At 49.4% G+C, this 20,075-nt stretch overlaps 1 protein-coding gene across 4 annotated transcripts in view; it reads right to left on the minus strand.

Annotated features, from left to right (window-relative positions):
* Positions 1-20,075, minus strand: part of HERC2 (HECT and RLD domain containing E3 ubiquitin protein ligase 2) — a 2,956,340-nt gene that overhangs the window by 686,639 nt on the left and 2,249,626 nt on the right. For all 4 annotated transcript variants that reach the window (XM_069636605.1, XM_069636607.1, XM_069636603.1 and 1 more), the window contains exon 71: positions 17,583-17,690. In XM_069636605.1, coding sequence (XP_069492706.1) covers positions 17,583-17,690 — 108 coding nt within the window. The remainder of the gene's footprint in view (positions 1-17,582; positions 17,691-20,075) is intronic.

The following is a 20,075-nucleotide window of genomic DNA, read 5'->3' on the forward strand; positions in this document are numbered from 1 at the left end:
CCCTCCCATTACAGTGCAGGAGTCCCCAGAAGTCCTCCCTCTTGTCCCCACGACTGAGGCCCAGGAACACCAGGATCTGCAGAGCTGCACAGGAACAGCAGTCACCTGTCACACTTTTCTTCTAACTAAAGGTACTGTACAGTCTAGAACTTACCTCTTGTGGTGCAATTGCACTTACTCTGTTGGTGAGACTTGTTGTGGTTGTTCTGTAAAGTTGCTGATAGCTTCTTTACTTCACAAGCCTAAACAGCTTCTTATTTTCTACAACGACTCCTAAAAACATTGTGCAATGCTTTTTATCTACCTCTGAGAAGTGCTTCAGTTCACCTAGACTTTTGTCCAATTGACATTGGCCTGGCCTGGCTCCCTGAATAACTCTTCTTCCCTCTGACATTTTGTTTGGTCTTCCTTCCAGGAAGGGGTTAACTAACTTTGCATTGGGCGGTGCCCAAAAGTACTTAGCTGCTTTCAGAATAGTTGTGAGATCTCTTGTATTGTTCTAATAACCTTATTCTTTGACATACTCTTAAGTCTGATTATAAATGCAAACAATAATATATCAATGTCCACAGTTTACTAGTTACTAAAGTCACCTGAGAAGTGTCTGTGTGCCATCCCAAAAGGGTACTTACTGGTTTAGAAGTATTAAGAGAGTTTATTTTGGAGTGTATTTGTGTGTTACTATTATATTGCCCCTTCTGAAGAAGGCTTACTCAAACTGACTGTTAAATACATTAATAATTGTTTAATCGAGAAACCTTGTGTGTAAGAGTTTATTTGAATACTTGTCACTGTAAAGCTCTGTGTAACTCCCCTACAGCTCACTTGACCCCTCTTGAGACAAGCATGGCTGCTCAATCACGCTACCAACCTGTGTAGTACAGACTTATACCAAAGGTTGGTTTCCTATTACCAGGAGGTCGGGGTTGTTGTAGTGCACCCAAAGGGTACTGCATACAATCTTGCCTAACACTGGACAATCCCAGACAAGTTTGAATGGTGCAGATCCTTGCTATTGGTGGGCTAGGGCCATATCGAGCTTGAATGCTGGATAAGAAGAGGACTCTTGCAGGTATTCCTCAGATCATCTTTGGAGCCAAGACTCCAACGAAGGAGAGCAGGTTGCTGAAGACCTAGAACTCTTCATTGGAAGATCGCCAGCAGTAGTTTCTTCACTTTTTAGTAGTTGTGACCAATAGCCTCTCTGAGAAAGTTGAATTCAAAAGTGCACCCAATTGCATTTAGAAGTTGTGCCTAATAGCCTCTCTGAGAAAGCTGAACTTAGAAGTGCACCCAATTGAATCTAGATTCACGCCTTATACCCTCCCTATATAAAAAAATTGAATCAAGAGGATAATGCTGAATCTAAAACGGCGACTAATAATCTAAGACAAAATTCAGTTAGATTCATGCCCAATACCCTACCTGTATAAAGGTGAATTGAAAGAAGTCCACCCACTAGCGTGCCCTACTCAATCATATTAGTATAACTAGCAGTATAGCTGTGTAAAGTAGAATCTAAAACGTTAACTAATAATCTAAATACCCCCTCTAAACAAATTGAATCTTAAGGCTGACCGAATATCATCTCTGTGTACAGGTGAACCTAGAAGTGTACCTAATAAAATAATATCATCTCCCTCTACAATTGTATCTAGAAAGCACCAAATAGTCTTTAACCAGTTGAACCTGGAAGTGTGCCTAATGAGCATGAACCACCAATCTTAGAATTACAATCAGAAAACCCTCCTAAATCAACCCAAAGCTCGCACCAATCATGAGCGCATCCACCCCACCAGAGTCTGTCAGAAACGACCCACGTGGACCACCCGCACCCTCCAATCTGCCTTCCCTCCCGCCCCCCCTGCCAAATCACCCCAACCTCCTCCGCACCCCCTGCCATTCCCCTCTCCAAACAGCAAGCCAGGGGGGCACGATGGCGAGCCACTCACCCTAAGACCACTCACTCCCTGAACCCCACCCCCGACCCGCCAGCATTGCCCATACCCGCTCCCCTCACTATCATACCGGCCACACCCCACCCTGCAATCACCCACCCCTCGCCCTCATACCCCTGCCACCTTCCCCTCAACCGCACCCTTTCCCCTCCCTAAAAACTGCGCACCTAGCCCTAGCAAGAACCGAAGCTGCTTCCCTCTCCCCCTCTGACCCCCCTACCCTCTCTCTGACACCAGTCGCAGCAAAGAAACTAAAGAGGAAACGTTCCTGGTCCCCCTCAACCTCTCAGCACTCCTCGCCTCCCCTGTCTCAACCCACCACCTCTCTCCCACACTCTACTCCCTCCCCTGTGGCCTCTCCCTTCCTGAAACCCCTCTCCCTCGATTTCTGCTCTACTGCAACTGAAACTCCTAATCGCCCACAACTCATCCTCAAATCCCCCAACCCAAACCCGATCATCCTATCACACGCAGCCACCCAACCCCGCCCGAAGCCAGCCAAATTATCTGCGCGCCCACTATTCCCCAGCATCACTAACATTACCCCTCTCCCTCCGCTCGCCCCGCCTCCGCCCCATCCCGCTCCAGCACCAAAACCATCCTTGCCTGCCGATATAAACTGTATCCTCTTTAACGCCCGATCTGTAGCAAAAAACAGACATTGCATCTTTGACCTCCTCGCCTCTGTCAAACCAGACCTAGTTTTCATCACTGATACCTGGTTCTCTGATGACTTCAGCCCACTCTCTAAAGAAGCCTTTCCCCCTGACTACTGCCTCATCCCACTGAACCGTCCACCCTGAGGAGGGGGGGGTAGCATTCGTCTTCAAATCTCTCTTCCGCGCCTCAATCATGGACAACCAACCCTCCATTCCATCTTGCAAAGCTCTCCTCGTTCCCCCTTCGCTCTCACACAGCTTCCTAATAATCTACAGGCCCCCTGGCTACGATAAACAATTTGCAAACAACCTGTGCGACTATCGCCACCCTCCAACTAAACCATCCCAACCTCACCCTTCTTGGAGACTTCAACATATGGCTCGACATCCCCACCAACCCTATGACACACGCCCTGGTTGACGGCTTAGATGCAATTAATCTCCATCCCCACATAAACGGCCCGACTCACTATAAAGGACACAGTCTTGATGCCATCTTTAGCTCCAACACCCTGATTCATTTAAACCCTCCCCACCCCTATCATCTGGTCCGATCTCTTCATTCTCTCGTTCGCCATCCACTCACCCGGCCCCCCTCCAGTACTCGCATCGGAACCTCCGAACCTACGCAAATGCTGGAAAAAACTAATAATCACCCCGAACCTAGCCGAGGAACTCCTCCAATCTCCACCACCCACCTGCCGTCCCAACAACCATCTAACCCCTGATGCCTTTGACTCATGACTCAACGCATCTCTGATGCGACTCACCCCCCCTTGCAAACCCATCATCCCGTCATGGCCCTTTCCCCAGATGGTTCACTCCTGAGTTGAAGACCACTAAACGACATTTATTTTATTTATTTATTTATTTTTTACATTTATAAAGCGCTCACACAGCCCGCAGGCATCGAGGCGCTGTTACAGGAATTGTTAGTTTTTCTTAGTTGTGATTTTTCTTTGTCTTAGTTACGTATTTATAACGCGCTTAAACACTCGGAGGTTTCTAAGCGCGGACCCGGGGATCGAACCTGTTGTTGCTTTGTGTCGTCTTGCTTCCAAGACGCGCACGCTGCCGCTGTGCTATCCTCCCGGGACATTACAAACACCTTGAACGCAATTGGCAGAAAGAGAAAACCCACGAGAGCAGGACCACCTTAGCCCGACACCTGTATCGGTACAAGGCAGAAATCCGGAAAGAAAAAAAAGCCCACTACAACACCAGAATCCTAAACAGCAAAAACCCAAGCAAAGAACTCCACAAAATCATCTCCGAATTCACCAATCCAGCTTGTTATACAACCGTCCCGACTCCGTCACAATCACTGTGCAACTCACTCTCCCTCCACTTTTACACCACGGCTATTGAAAGGACAAAAACGCTAAACACCAAACTGGCTCTCCTACAGGCACCAGACAACCCGCCGCCCATACCGGCCAGCCCATCAGCTGCGACCGCTACGCAACCAACTTTCGAATCTTTTAGTCTAATATCACCAGAACAATTTCTCAAACTTCTATCTGCCCGCAAACCATCTGGATCACCACTGTACCCCTGCCCAGCCACAACCCTTAAAGAAATTTTCGCTTCCACCTGTGCAGGAGAACACGCAAGATCCATCATAAATGGCTCCCTTTCTTCTGGTATCTTTCCCGAAGCATTCAAAACGGTGCACGTAAAACCTCTAATTAAAAAACCTTTGCTCGACCCTCTCGAGCCCAAAAACTACCGCCCAATCTCAAACACCAGGTTCCTTGCCAAAGTCATTGACCGAACCGTCTACTCTCAACTAAATGCCTTCGTCGAAGCCAACAATCTCCTAGACCCCGCCCAATCAGGTTTCAGAACACCTCATGGAACTGAAACCACCCTAACCTCGATCTGGGACGACCTTAAAATGATAGCAAACTCAGCGGGATGCGCCGCACTAATCCTTCTCGACCTATCCACCGCCTTCGACACGATCAATCACTCAATCCTCCTAGACCGCCTCCACTGCCTAGGAATCCGTGGAACCGCTCTTAAATGGATAGCCTCATTCCTCAAAGACAGTCACCAAATAACGACACTCTCCAGCTTCACCTCCCAAGCTCGACCAGTCGACACGGGAGTCCCTCAAGGAGCATGTCTATTCGCCCTCCTGTTCAATCTCTACCTGATCACCCTCCCACCAATAATTCGCTCACACAACATCCTATGTTACAACTACGCCGACGACACTCAACTAATTCTAAAATTCCTGAACTCGAAACCAAACTCCCAACCTGACCTGGCATCCTGCCTCCTTAACATAGATCTCTGGATGACCCAAAGCCACCTCTTGTTAAACCCATCCAAAACAGAAATCATGGTTTGCGGCAACTCCAATCTTCTTACGAACCCACTACCCTGGCCACCCGCCATGGGCAACTAACCAACACCCTTCAACACAGGATGCACACTGGACTCCGACCTAACACTCTCACGCCAAGTCAACAATGTCTCAAAGTCCTGCCACTACCACCTTGAAACCCTTAGGCGCATCTTTCCATAACTCTCATTTCTCAACAGAGTCTCCGCGGTCCAATCAATCGTTATATCCAGACTGGACTACGGAAACCCCCTATACCTCGGAATCTATGCCTACCAACTGAATAAACTCCAAAGGGCGCACAACGCGGCGGCCAAAATGCTACTTGCGCTCGGTCCAAGAGACCACGTATCCCCAGCCCTTAAGACACTGCACTGGCTCCAGGTAGCCCGTAGAGTGGCTTTCAAAACCGTATGCCTCTCCCATCGAGCACTGCATAAAACCGGACCTCAATATCTTCAAGACAAACTAATACCTTATCATCCCACTCGCACCCTAAGATCAAGTTCAGCCGGCCTCCTTGCAATTCCTAAAACAAACTCAGTCAGGTTAGGCGGATCATCATTCTCAGCCCTGGCTCCAACCCTGTGGAACTCGCTCCCACCCCACATCCGCCTAACTGAGGACTTAACGTCCTTGCGCAAACTACTGAAAACCTGGCTCTTCCCATAAAACCATCCGGTTTCCAAACTAGCATCATCTCAATAACACCGACCCAACGAACTACCTGAAGTGAGAAATTGACAGCCAAATAAACTCGAATGTTAAAAAAAATATAATAATAAATAAACAGAGCTAAACGAGTAAAATAGATCAAAATAAGTAGAAGGGTGCATGAGCGGAAAAACAGACGACTAGAAAGACCATATGAGTATAAATATTGGAAGAAATAGATGAACAGCATAAAGCCAATGAGTTCATAGAATGGATGGGTGTGTAGAACGGTCGAACGTATAGAGTTGATGAGTATGTGTAGAGTTGACGATTACGCAAATACAGAGAAGAGAACTGAACACAGGAGGGCGTAGAACTGATGACTATACTGAACAGACAAACGTATTGACTGGATGAACGTTTGACCAGACTAACGTATGAGAGCGAACGAGCAAGTAGAGAGGATGAGCATGGGGATCGCATGAGCGTGGAGAGCGCACGAGAGGGGAGAACGCACGAGAGTGGAGGGCGCACGAGAGTGGAGGGCGCACGAGAGTGGAGGGCGCACGAGAGTGGAGGGCGCACGAGAGTGGAGGGCGCACGAGAGTGGAGAGCAGATGTGTGGGGAGACCGGATGAGTGTGTGGAGCGGATGAGTGTGTGGAGCGGCTGTGTGTGTGAAGCGGATGAGAGTGTAGATCAGATAGGTGTCGGCAGCGGATAAATACATAGAGCGAATGAGTGTGTCGAACGGACGGATTCGTAGAGTAGTACAGACGAGTAGTATTGTCAAGCGGACAAGCGGTATGTTGTGCCGAAGAGTGGGTGGACCGGTCGAGTGTTGTGGACCGGACGAGTGTTGTGGACCGGACGAGTGTGCATGGAGCGAATGAGTGTATGTGGAACGAACAAATGTATACGAAGCGGATGAACGCAGAGAGCCGTTGGAGTTATAGATTGGATGAATATGATGAACGGACGAATATGCTGAATGGATGAGTACATAGAGCGGATGAATAGTATGTTGAGCGTGAATATGTCAAGCAGAGATGAATGTGTAAGGCAATCATGAACGCCTGAAATGAACAAAATGCATAGAACGGACCTGTTCACACGGATGCGTGACGTTCATAATATGCGTTGGAATATAGGGAACATTTGAAAGAGAATACATCATACCACACCCCACGCTCACTCTCTCCTTTACACCACCACTCATCTAGAACACAGAGATACTATGACACCACTCGATATAACTGTTCTCATATCAACATCTCCCGCTCACTCCACATCACTCTATGTAAACATTGCTGGTTTCACACCACCCAGCCAGGCGTTCTCCTCAGGCCTAACGCAGCCACACTCGATCTGGATAACTCTGGCCAGAGCGACCACATACTCCTGATCTCTCAACCACCACACCTACCGCTAAGAAGCAGCTACCACATGAAATCCAGACCAGCTGCACACATACCTGGTGCGCACATGCACTTTTTGGACTCTCTCTACTGACCTGAACTTCGGTTCCCAAGGGCGTTAAACCTACCAGCGCCTTCAGACCATACCAATGGTATATAAGGAGCTATATAAATGCAAAATAACATAACATAACATAACTTTCCTCCACAAAGCCCTGTCTCTATGCAGATCTGGGACTACGTCGATCCTCAGCTTATGGAACAGGAAGCATTTCACTGAAGTTTCAGCTCTCCACCATGAAGAGGGGCCTTGCAGGACCAGTTGGTTTCCGGCACGAGAGTAGTCTTCTGCCATTATTGTCAAGTGGCAAGCACTGTTTGCCACCTGCATTGCGTCCTGGGAGTCCTCTGAGGTCGTCAACGGAGTGGTGATCTCAAAGTTGGCGAGTCCTGGGTGTCCAACTGAACAGTGTCCATAAAAGGTGTAACTCCTGAAGTGACCTTTGCACCTGCAACCCCTGGGCTTACTCTAACTGAACCAAGGCATGCATAGAGAGGGCCAATCAATTTCAGGAACTTCTATGGTGGTCCTTGAGAAAATCAGATGCACAGCGGTTGAGAAAACATCTGTTTTGCCCCCTTCCCCAAGTCTCCATAGGTTTCTATGGGCGTCAGGTCCTAGCCCTATCTCTCCCCTTTGCCTCCCGCTAGGTCTCTCTTAAAGACTATCCTTTTGATTTCATTAACTTCTGGAACAGTTAGAACTGCTTTCTGTCCCAAGCAAACATTTGTGAAACTTTATAAAAGCTGCTCATCCACACTGCCAAGATAGTTTGGCTAGACATTAGTGTTTGTCCCTGTTCACCAGACTAGGGTGGCCTCTCAGAATATGCTCAAAGGGCTGATTCTGAAAACCCATCTTAACAATTGGTGCACCGCCGTGAGGATACAGGGATGGGCATGCAGTGAAGGCTCACTGGGGTGATCTTATAGCGCATGTTACTCAGAACACTTAACTTAAAAAAGTTTAGGCCTGTTAAGTACTATTGCTGATGCCATTATGGAAAGACTACTGAAACCTTATTTATAAACAAGGTTAACTACTTAACAAAATTATGTAGTAAGAAAGGTTTGCCTACTTCTGGTAACAAGAGTGAATTACTGCAGGGCACACACAAAGACAATGCCTGCAGCTCGCTGACCCTGTGTGCAGAGGTGAGAGCTACCAATATAACCACAGAGGCCATCGGCTCGAAGGATTCGCACTGCAAAGCTGCCAGAACCACATTGAGGTCCCAGACCGATGCGGCCTATGTACCGGATGAAAAAGCCTAGACAACCCTTTGAGCTGGGCCTTAACTACTGAGATGGCTGCGGAAAAAATGCTCAGGGGAATTCTTTTAAGCGCCAATGGCCGCCAAATAAGTGCGGCAAGTATCCACCTGAAATCTCAAATGAACCGGGTGTGCTGAAAAAGTCAGTACGTCATTCATCGGACAGGTTTACGGGATCCAGACCCTTGTCACAAGCACAATGGCAGAACCTAGTCCAATTACTCTTATACTGGGCCCGAGTAGAGGGCCTCTTGGCCTGTTCAATGATGTCCTAGTTGTCATCTGAAAATTGAGCATGCTGAAGCCTTAGCTGGGAAGACCCCCTAGCTTAGCCCCCAGCCAATGACTGCCCTCTACCTAAGCCCCTCCTTTGGCAGGCATCTTCAGCTTTGGTAGCACGTAAAGTGGCAGTAGGACCAAGAGAAGAGCCGCAGAGGGGCAGGCGGGAGGGTTCGCATGTGAATCCATGCCAGAACCATAATGGAGAACAACATTTACAGGTAAGTAACTTGTTTGTTCCTTCTCCAGCATGGTGTCTGGCATGGATTCACATGCTCATGAATAAAGAATACATAGCAGCACACACATGCACAACCACGGGAGGTGGAAAGGCTCAACATAAGCATTTCTTACCTCCTCACCAGGCTCACCTTCAAGCGAAGTGGTTGCGCAGCACTGCTTGGCCGACTCTGTACTCCTTTCTGGAATCCCTGTCGACGCAGTAGAATTTCGTGAAGGGGTGCGTCGAACTCCACACAGGGTTGGATTGGGCCCTCGGCCTTTTGGCCTGTGGCCGGGACGAAATCGTCCCTGGGGAGTGGGGGCCGGTTTCTGGCCATGCCTGGGCCGGTTTGGAAACAAAAAATGTGAATTTTCTTTTCCAATGTTTTTTTTTTTTTTTCAAAAAGCCTTTCATCCTTCTTAGGTCGATAAATAAGTATCAACACAGGTTGGGTGATATTGTATGCATATTTGTTCTATAAAAAAGAATACGAGTAAGTGCTATACAATAACATATCATTTGGCCTTGTACGTCTGCTTGGATTCACAGTAATTTAGTGTACTTCTGAACAATGCTATTTGATGCCACTTCCTGTTTTGTCAAAGGGGTGAAAGGTTGTGTTTCATCGCTTCCCAGGACATCACTTCCAGCAATGTCATCAGAGGTCAAGGGTCAAGAGGCGAGGGGTGGGCCACTTTTTTGAGGCGAGGGGTGGCCGGGCCTATTTCTTGTCCCAGTCCGACCCAGACTCCACGTAGCAGCCCTGCAGATGTCCAGCAGGGGCACACCAGACAGGAACGCTGTAGTTGCAGATATCGCTCTGGTCGAATGGGCTCTCGGACGGCCAGGCAACTGTGGGTTCTCCAACCGGGGACAATGGGTGATGAAGCCGGAGAGCCACCTGGAAATGGAAGCCTTGGAGAGGGCCTTCCCATGGTTCACAGGGCCAAAGTTCACAAAAAGTTGCAACGTCTTCCGGAAACGCTTTGTGCGGTCCACATAGAACTTCAGGGCTCTAGCCACATCCAGCGAGTGCAAAGTCCTTTCAGCAGGCAACAAAGGCGTCAGAAAAAAACAGGCGACACCAAGGGCTTGTTTAGATGAAAGTCCAACGGCACCTTGGGAAAGAAGGAGGGGTGCGTCCTCAGCACTACCCTTGTATCGTGAAAAGTCAAGTAAGGTGGCTTGCAGGACAGGGCCTGAATCTCTCCCACCCGTCATGCAGAGGTGATTGCCACCAGAAACACCGTTTTCCACGACAAAAACTTAAGCGGAACTGAATGCATAGGTTCGAAAGTGGGTCCCATGAGCCTAGTCAGCAGCACATTGAGTTCCCACGCCAGGCTGGAGCCTTCACTGGCGGGAACAAACGGAACAGTCCTTTGACAAACTTTTTAACCAGACGGTATGACCATAACGACGACTGTCCCAGAGATCTGGTGTAGCGGGAGATTGCTGCCAGATGAACTTTGATGGAGGAATGTGCCAGTACTGCTTTAGCCAATGACAGCAAATACGGCAGTACCTGCAGAGCTGTGACTTTGATGGTCGATCTTCTGTTCACGGCACCAAATGGCGAACCTCTTCCATTTATGTCCATAGCATTTTAGTGTAGATGACGCTCTGGCCTTGGCAAGCACCTCCTTGCAGTTTGCTGGGAAATCGTATCCACCGAACTCGTACGTTGCAGGAGCCAGGCCTTCAGGTTCAGCAATCCTGGGTTGTGGTGCAGAATTGCACCTCCATCCCTGGCAAGAAGATCTGTGAAAACCAGAAGATTGACTGGAGGGGACACTGACATGCTGAGAAGGTCCGGGTACCACATCTGTCTCGACGACGAGGGTCATCCTGCACCGGGACCGTGTGAGTTGATTGATGAGTCGCAGAAGCAACGGCAAACTGAGGGAATGCATACATAAACAAGCCGTCCCAGGGGAATGAGAATGCATCCCCCATGCTCCCCAGCTGGGGAAACCTGCTGGCGAACCTCCGGCACTTGGTGTTCATCGCCGCGCAAACAGATCGATCTAGGGATTGCCCCATCTGCTGAAAAGGAGATCCACTTGGTCCTGTCGAAGTTCCCACTCGTGGCAAGAGCGCAGCTCCCTGCTGAGCGAGTTGGTGATGGCATTCTTCACTCATGCCTGATGAAACAGGATGAGGAACATCCCCTGGGCTACGGCCCGGTGCCACAGGTCCTGCGCTGCTTTGGAAAGCGCTGTGATCTGGTGCCCCCTGCTTCCTCATGTAAAATATCGTGGTGGTATTGTCCGTGAAGACCCGCACCACCTTGCCCTTGAGGGACGGAAGGAAGGACTTGAGGGCCCAAAACACTGCTCACAGCTCAAGAACTTTGATGCGCAACGTCTTCTCCTCTGGTAGCCACAGGCCTCTTGCTTGAAGATTTCCGGTGTGAGCCCCTTCCAGGGAGGCGTCTGTCGTGACCGTCATCTGGTTCGGTGGGGTCCGGAAATCTGCGCTTCCGGTCAGATGTGCACAAACTCCCCACCTTATCGCCTGATGGAAGCACTCGTCGAGCGTGATCTTGTCCTGGAAGCTTCCCGACACTTGAATCAAACGGTCGTCTACGAACTCCTGTAGTGGACGCATCCGTAGCCTGCAAAGTCGGATGAGGTAGATGCATGACGACATCATGCCGAGCAGCGACTTGATGGTCCTCACCAAAGTGATCTTCAGTGCCAACAGCCACTGTACCTTGCCCAAGTTGGACGCTACCCGCTCCTCTGACGGAGACGCCAGGCATGACACCTTGTTGAGTCTGGATCCCAGAAACAGCATGTCCTGCGATGGAGTCAAGCAGGACTTTGCATAGTTCACTGAGAAGCCCAGATCTGTCAGAAGGCGAACTGTCCTCGCTGTGTGATCGACAGCAATGTCCTTTGACTTTGCCCGGATGAGCCAGTCGTCCAGGTAAGGGTACACGCGAATCCCTTGTAATCGTAGATGGGCCGCCACCGGGGCCAGGCACTTGGTGAAAACCCTTGGGGCCGACTTCAATCCGAAGGGAAGGGCATTGAATTGGTAATGCTTCCCCCGAACCACGAAGTGCAGAAACTTGCGGTGTTTCTTGTGAATGGGTATGTGGAAGTATGCATCCTCCAAGTCCAGCGACGACAGAAAGTCTCCCTCTTCAAGCTGTCCGAACACGTGCTGAAGAGTTACCATCCGGAACTTTTGAGACTTGATGTACTTATTTAACCGACAGAGGTCTAGGATGGGCCTCCAGCCTCCGGTCTTCTTTTTCACGAGGAAGTACCTTGAGTACACTCCGCAGCCTCTTTGGGATGAGCTCCATCGTGCCTTTCCTTAGCATGGCCCGCACCTCCAGCAGCAGCTGAGAGACGTGGTTTTCCTGCCGGGCCACCGTTGGTATTCGGGGACACTTCTGTCGAAACTCCAGGGTGTGTCCGTGGGCGAAAGCATCCAGCACCCAGCGGTCAGTGGAGCTACTCTTCCACACGCTGACGAAGTTCGCCAGGTGGCCCACCGGTGAGGGCCCGACACCACGGCCGGTTCAATCCTGCTTGGACGTCGAATGGCCAACCTTGGGCACCCTGGCGACATCCTCCTCCGAAATTCTTGGAGCGGCCTCTATTGGTTTTCTGGGCCGAAGAGCGGGATGGTTGGCGTTAAGAGAAACTCCCGCTGAAACCTTTGGAGGATCCATGGGACTTGCTGCCCGAGGTTCGAAAGGACAGCCGTCGCTGTTGAAGCGTGCCCAAGACACGAGCTGTGTCTGTCTACGTCTTGATGGCTTGTAGCGACTCATCTCCAGCCCTCCCAAACAGATTGTCCCCATCAAAGGGCATGTCCAACACTCTTGATGAAAATTGGTGGCCCTAAGCCAGCCCCGCCAAAGGCAAACGCTGTTGCCCATTTGGTGGAATCCCGTGTCGGCGATGTCTGTGGCCACCGTGATGGCGTGGTCTGACGCCACCTCACCTACCTGCAGAATCTCCAGCACTTCCAACCTCTTGTCCTCGGGGAGGAAGTCCAGAATGGGAGTGATCTTGAACCACAGCTCCCGGTCATAGTGTGCCACGATGGCGAGGGCATTGTCAGCCTTGATGTTAGTCGCTGCTGAGGAGATAACCTGTTGTGCCATGGCATCTAACTTCTTCCCCTCACTGTCTGGAGAGGTGGAGCCCATCGAAGAAGAGGAGCCTGAAGGCTTCTTCTTGGCTGCTGCTGACACCACCAAATCGGTCGAAGGCTGGGACCACAAGCATTTGGGCGCAGAGTCCGGCACCCTGTACTTCTCATATCGGTCCCTCTTTGCCGGGGCCGTGGCCCTCATCCCAAATGTCATCCAGGAGTGGGACAGAGATGATGTCTTTCTCTCTGCCTCACTGATACAGGAAGCCCCCTTTCTCCTCTGGAACCAGCTGGAAGAGCTCCGAAGCCCTGCAGATCATTGCGTGAAACAAGCCTATCTCGTCAGGCGCGGAGTATCTGGACGGTGGAGACGAGAGGTGCCCCAAACAGCAGTCGTCATCCATGCCAGTTCCCGTCGTGGCTGTGTCAGGATCTGTCTCATCCCTCGGGGGGAGGAGGGAGAGAGAGAGAGAGAGAGAGAGAGAGGGAGGGAGGCGAAGGGTGCCAAGGTGGTGCAGGGTGTACCTTCCTCTTCTTGGCCGGCGGTTCCCCCGTCGGTACCGCCACCACTGGAGGGGCCGCCAGGATAACAGGCATCCTCATCCGTATTTCAGAGACCAGAGTATGCAAGGTCGAGAGAATGTCCACTAAGATGTCTCCAGGTGGCCGCTGAGGCGGCAGTGGCAACTGAGGTGGAGGTAGAACTGGTGCCCGAGGCGCAGGTTGGTCGTCCTCGATGCCCTGCTTTTCCTCGTCTTCATTGTCACCTTTGTCAGAACCCTCCTCGTAGGGTCTGCTCCCGAAGGTCACAACCTCTTGGATGGTCTGGAGGCAGGTAAGATCCTCCTCTGAGTTGATATCGGTGCCCTGGAGGTCCTCTGGCCCTCCCGCACCTTCTCTGCGACCAGAGGGGATGGTTCCAGGGAAATGACTGGCACCTTCTACGGTGTCTTCTCGATTGGCTGAAAAGAGGACTCCCTCCGCGGGAGGGATATTCTCACCTTCGGGGTTTCGCCCTGTGGATCTGCCACGGCAGCCTTCACCAGGGACGCCAGCACCCCTTCGATGGAAGGTTGGGCCTTCGCCGGATGTACCTGGGCCTTCACGGACTGGACCGGTCCCTTCTCCTGCTTGACCTTGGCCGACCCCCCGGCCTTCTCTGTAGGGGGGAGGGTCAGAGCCCCGATCCCCCTTTGCCTTCTCCGGCAGGGCAGTCTTGGGTGTCTCCTTGAGTTTGCCCGGATGGTCCGACTTCCCCTTCGACGAAGATCCCGAAAGCGGCTGGAGACTGAAGCCACCTGAGACACCGTACTCACCCCGGCTACCGAGGAGCCTGTTGCAACGGTGTTCCCGGTGACAGGGGACTCGCGGTCCTTAGCCTTTTGTTGGAGACCCGCGGGAGGGGTGCCCTCAAAGGTCTTAGAAGACCAATCAGCTTTCTTGGAAGCAGGGGAGGCATGTTGTTGGGGGCCACCCAGAGCAGGGGCTTTGGCCTGTAGCCATTCCTTGAGCCGCCTATGCCGATCCTTCAGCGTACGGGGCACCATCTCCTGACAAAACGCACAGTCTTCCTCCACGTGCATTGGATCCGGGTACGGGCAGTAGAGGCACTGGGAATGCCCGTCATTCTAGAAGACATTCTGCAAGCCCCAGTCGGAACAAATCCTGAAAAGGGGGGCTGGGGGGGGTTGAATCCTCCTCCTCCTCCGACATGTCCACGGGGCATAGGCCTTGCAGAATCTTCTGGAATTCTCCACGTAGAAACTTGATGAAATTCGCCCTTGAGGGGCGGAGAAGAATCTGAAAAACGGGTCCCCATTAACGGAAGGTAGATCGATGGAGCACAAGGCTTGATTGACCGAAAACTAGAGTAAAACTCTTTCAAATAGCAAAAAACGTGGTAAAAGCTCGAGAGCTCCCAACACTAGAACGTGCATTAAAAATCTGAAGATGGTTGCCAGAGGAGGGGCTTAGGTAGAGGGCAGTCATTGGCTGGGGCAGTATGACCCAGAGCTCAGTGATTGGTTATTAGGAGAAAGTTCATAAATGAAAATGGAGCCGATTTTTTCGTTACCGAGGATTCCCAGCCTGATGACGGGGAATATTCATGAGCATGTGAATCCATGCCAGACCCCACGTTGGAGAAATGAGGGGTACAAGGGTGAATCCCCACCCATGGGTGCCATAAGGGTATCCATGGGTGCTGTTCACCAAAAGGAAAACATGAAGAGCTGCAGTGCCACCAGCCAATTCAATTTGTAAGGGTAGCATTTGACTGCTACATGAGTTTCTAGACACAGGGGATACGAGGTAACCCCTCCAGCACTCTATAGGAAGATAGTGTGTGCTGGGTCTAGGAATTTAAAACGACTTGGAAAGTCAATTTAACCTTACATTCTCTGGGAAACGGTAGCTTATCCCAGAGAAGGTATTTAAACCTTGTGGAAGTCTAAAATGACATCCCTGTGTTACTGCACTGAGGGTGCTGTGTAACACACATGAAAAGATGCCTATGGGGTTAACTTAAAACTCTGGGAAAAAAGGCTCACACTCTTTCCAGGTAAAAAAATCAAGTCCTCAAAATCCAGCAAAGCACATTTATGAGAATTCTCCCTAAAAGTCGGTATTACCGAACACCGCTGTTGCCTGCGAGGCCTGCTGCTTGGGGGTGGCACACGCGCCTGCAGCAGCATGTTTCTGAAGCAATTCAAACTTGGCGACCTTGAAATCTTCCCACTCCCAAAGGCTTACCTCCTTCCTTCGAAGAATCAGAGTCTCGATGGTGGCTCCTCTTTTTCTTGCGCGATGCCAAGCAAGAGCGCCTCCTAGAATGGCAGTGCGTCTTCTTCCACTGATGTTTCCCTTATCTTTTTTTCGTGGGTGGGCACCTCGGTCTCAGCCGCCGAGGACCGATGCCTTCAGAGATTTTGAAGGCAGTTGGCCTAAAGCGAGTTTAGCAGCGCTTGTGCACCAATTTCGGGTGCATTTATTTATTTAATTGGTTATTTATAATGCGCTTTATACATGGAGGTTTTCAAGCGTGGACCCGGGGATCAAACCTCTGTTGCTCCGCATCGTCTTGCTTCCAGGGCGAACGTGCTGCCCCAGAGCCATCCTCCCGGCTATCCTCCTTATATTTTAGTGCAAAATGCACACTACTCTGTGTCCTAACCAGTGCTGAGACACCAGAGGCATATCTCATGCGGGTCGGTAACCAACATTTTGGAGTGACAGTCGGAACAGTGCTTGAAACCCGAAACCTGGGCTACTGACATCTTGCGGTCGGGGAAAAAAATCGAATTCTGATGCAAATACATAAAGTAGAGTCAAAGACTTGATCACTGCATTCCTAAAGCAGCATGTCGAGTGCACAGAAAAAAGGAACTTGGGTGTGGGGTGTAATGACGTGGTATATATATATGACGCCTGACGTCACGTCCGGAGCCAATGACCAAGCACCAAGCAAGAAGGATCGACAGCTGAGTCGAGGTTCACTACGCGACCTGTCGAAGTTTTTCCTAAGCAGCATAGCTGGATGAGGATATCTATCAGATGAGGAATCTGCGGGAGAAAACAAAATTGCAAGGAGACAGATTTTTTTTTAAGCGCATTGGTAGCCCATTGGTTACCAAAAACAAACATTGGGGTACCAATGCACTAAAATGGCTTGCACTTTTAGTCAAGGCAAAATTAAAGCACAGCTACTACCAAGCTATTCTTCAAAACCAATTTATAGTGACACAATAATCCTAGGACAGAAATGGGTGCTTGAAAGGCATCCTTAGTACTGGGTGCCTTAGGGGCGACCCAACACCATTTACCTTATTAGAGAAGTAATGGCAGGTGGACGTTGGGAGAAGTCCCTCTGGCCACCAAAAACAGATTAAGGAACCAAAAAAGACTGGGCAAAAACAAAACCTTGAGGGGCCCCAAGAATTGGCCCTAGTATCCCTAAAATAGGAATTCAGGCTTAACAGCTGTGGTCAACCATGCTGAAGGAAGCAGACTGGCTCAACAACACTACAAGTGTCCTACCCCCTTTCTCCACATTTGATGAAGAAATCACATAGCTTGTTCATGGCCAACTAGGTCACATGCTTGAGACAGAAACCAGTCTGTAGAGGGCAAAGAATAGTTGCCACATCCAGATGGTTTTTCGAGCATGCAGGCATAATATCTTGGAATGATGGTCGTGTACAATGCATCACAGTTTACAAATAATTTGAAATTTCATAATGTAAACACTTCAAAAGAAGTATGGACCACATGTACACCCCATTCCCCCAACAATGTGTCTTATGCAATGTTTGCAACAGACAACACAAAAAAGTATTTCAGCAAACATCACACGGATACTGATTTTCTTCCTGTGGAATCAATTCAAATCGATTGCGGACTATCTAAAATCATGCAGGATAATCAATTAGCACACTAATATGTATTAAATAAAAAAGAAAACATGAAACTCGCCAAATGAGTATTTTGCAGAAAAATATTATGGTTCTCTCTCACAATATATGGGGCGGTTTATTTGAATGCACCTCTAAAGAAAACAATGACATATATAAATGTGCATGTATGACTCTTGTCACCTGATCGGACTGACACTATCCTGTTGGCGCCATCCATTACAGTAAGGGGGTCATGCCGCCGCTCGGTCGAACACTGGCGGTCAAACTCGACTCTGAGGCCTTCTGCACCTAAGACAAGAACATCCATAAAGTTATTGTTTCAGCTGCATTTTGTTCCTCATAAAGAGCAACATGCGAACACTCTTAAAACATAAACACAATATTTTACTTTAGAATTACAGAGCACATTAACATCACAGAACTTATTTTACATTTTTGATGCAATTTTCTATGCATTCCTTGCAGTTGCTACTGTTTATCTTGAGTTGCTTTCCTACGGCTATACTTTATTGAAAAATACATTCCTTTCATACATGAAGTGGCATTCAAAAGGGTTCTAACTCTTCTAACAAGAAAAAAAGCATTGTAATAAATATTTGATCAAGGGGATGAGGAATTGAAAAAAGAAGGCAGAGTATGGATGCATACAGACATTTAGAGTAGATAAACACTGCAAAATTATCCATGGCAATTATTTGAAATGGGAATGATACAAACAATGGCCGCCTCTCTGGATTGCAATCATCTAAATAATTTGTCCATCAGTGAAATAACAATCCCTCACCATAAGGAATAAATTACATGCCTGTAACTCCTGTTCTCCATCATTGGTATCTTTCATAGATTCACATGCTGTATGAATATTCCCTGTCATCAGGCTGGGAAGCCTTGGTAACATAGAGCAGTTTATTTTATAAAATTGAATCTGCAGTCACTTTAGTGCTCTAGTAGAGTCGTTTTGGGGTCATATTGCCCACAGCCAATGGAAAGGGCTTCCTTAGCTCCAATCCTGGAGCCATCTTGAAATTTGGAACAATGCACGTAAAGTGGAAACATGGACCAATAAAAGCTTTAGGTGGGAGGGTTGCATGTAAATCAGTGAGAGATACCAATGCTGGAGAACACGCGTTACAGATAAGTAACTGATTTCTTCTCCAGCATTGGATCTTTCATAGATTCACATGCTATATGTATAGATCAGAAAGCATTACCACATAACCAAAATGGGAGCAGGCAAGCTCCTTGAAGAAACCCTTACCCAGGAGATACTCAACTCAAGCAAATAGGTCACACAGAAGTGCCTGGCCGACCTTGGACTCCTCCTTGAAATCTCGGTCAACACAGTAAAGCCTTGTAACAGTGTGTACAGATCTCCATGTCGCTGCCCTGCATATGTCCAGCAAGGGGACTCTGGAGAGGAAAGCTGTCATGGTGGCAACAACCTTTACAGAATGAGCCCTGGGCTTGCCAAGGAGAGGCCTACCCGCTTGCTGATGACAGAAACAGATGCAGGAGGAAATCCACCTGGTGATTGAAACTTAAAAGTCACAAAAAAACAAGTAGTCTTCCGGAACGACTTAGTGCGGGAAAAATAGTATTTTAAAGCTAGAGTTCCGGAGGGGAGGGCGTTGAACCAAAGAAAATGGACAGAACCAACACTCATTGAGGTGAAACGCTGAAGGAACATTGGGCACAAAGGCAGGATGAATGTGCATTATCGCCTTGGATTTGTGGAACACCAAGTAGGGAGGCTTGCAGGGAAAAGCCTGAATCTTGCCTACACATCTAGCCGACATGATGGCAACCAGCAATGCAGGCTTCCAGGGCAGGAACTTGAGTGAAGATGTATGTAGAGGCTCAAAGGGAGGTCTCATGAGCTGTGCGCTGACAATGTTCAACTCCCGGGCCACGGGCGGTTGTCTGACTGGGGAAAGGAGGGAAACAGACCCTTAAGGAACTCCTTGATCAAACGACGGGACCATTTAGAAGGCCTGGAAGAGGAGCAAGTATATTGCGAGATAGCCGACAGGTGCACTTTGATGGATAAATGTGCCAGGTTCGCCTTAGCCAAGGAGATCAAATATGGTAGAATGTCTTCATGCAGCATATAGAAAGGGTCAAGGCCTTTTGTTTTGCACCAGCAGGAAACCACTTCCATTTACTCTTGTAACAGGCCAGTGTGGAAGAAGTGTGTTTCTAGCCAGAATGTCCTTACAGCAGCGGTATATCGCCAAACTCTAGGAGTGTAGGAGCCAGGCCATCAGGTTCAGAGAGGCCGGGTCGAGGTGTAACACCACACCTCTGCTCCTGAAGAGAAGGTTGCACAGAGGAGGCATCTTTATTTGAGGGGCCAAGGTCAGGGCTAGCAGGTCAGAGTAACAGAACTGCCTCGGCCAAGCAGGGGCCACTAAGATCCGTTTGCACTGATATTGACTGAAGACATTCAACACACAAGCCACAAGGGGGATTGGCGGGAGAGGGTACAGGGACCTCCCTTCCAAGGGAAAAGTGAATGCATCTCCCCGGCTCTCCAGATACAGTCATTTTTCCCTCTGCAGCTAGAGACAGCAGTCAGCCCCCTGGGGCCTGCCAGCAGCTCTAAGACGGTGGGTTGAAGTGGAACAGAGGTGCAAACTTTCTCCCCTGGCCTCCAATGGGGCCTTGTCTGCCATG

The sequence above is a fragment of the Ambystoma mexicanum genome, chromosome 7p (genome assembly GCF_040938575.1).
Source record: "Ambystoma mexicanum isolate Mex_15411 chromosome 7p, UKY_AmexF1_1, whole genome shotgun sequence".
In the NCBI taxonomy this organism is placed as follows: domain Eukaryota; kingdom Metazoa; phylum Chordata; class Amphibia; order Caudata; family Ambystomatidae; genus Ambystoma; species Ambystoma mexicanum.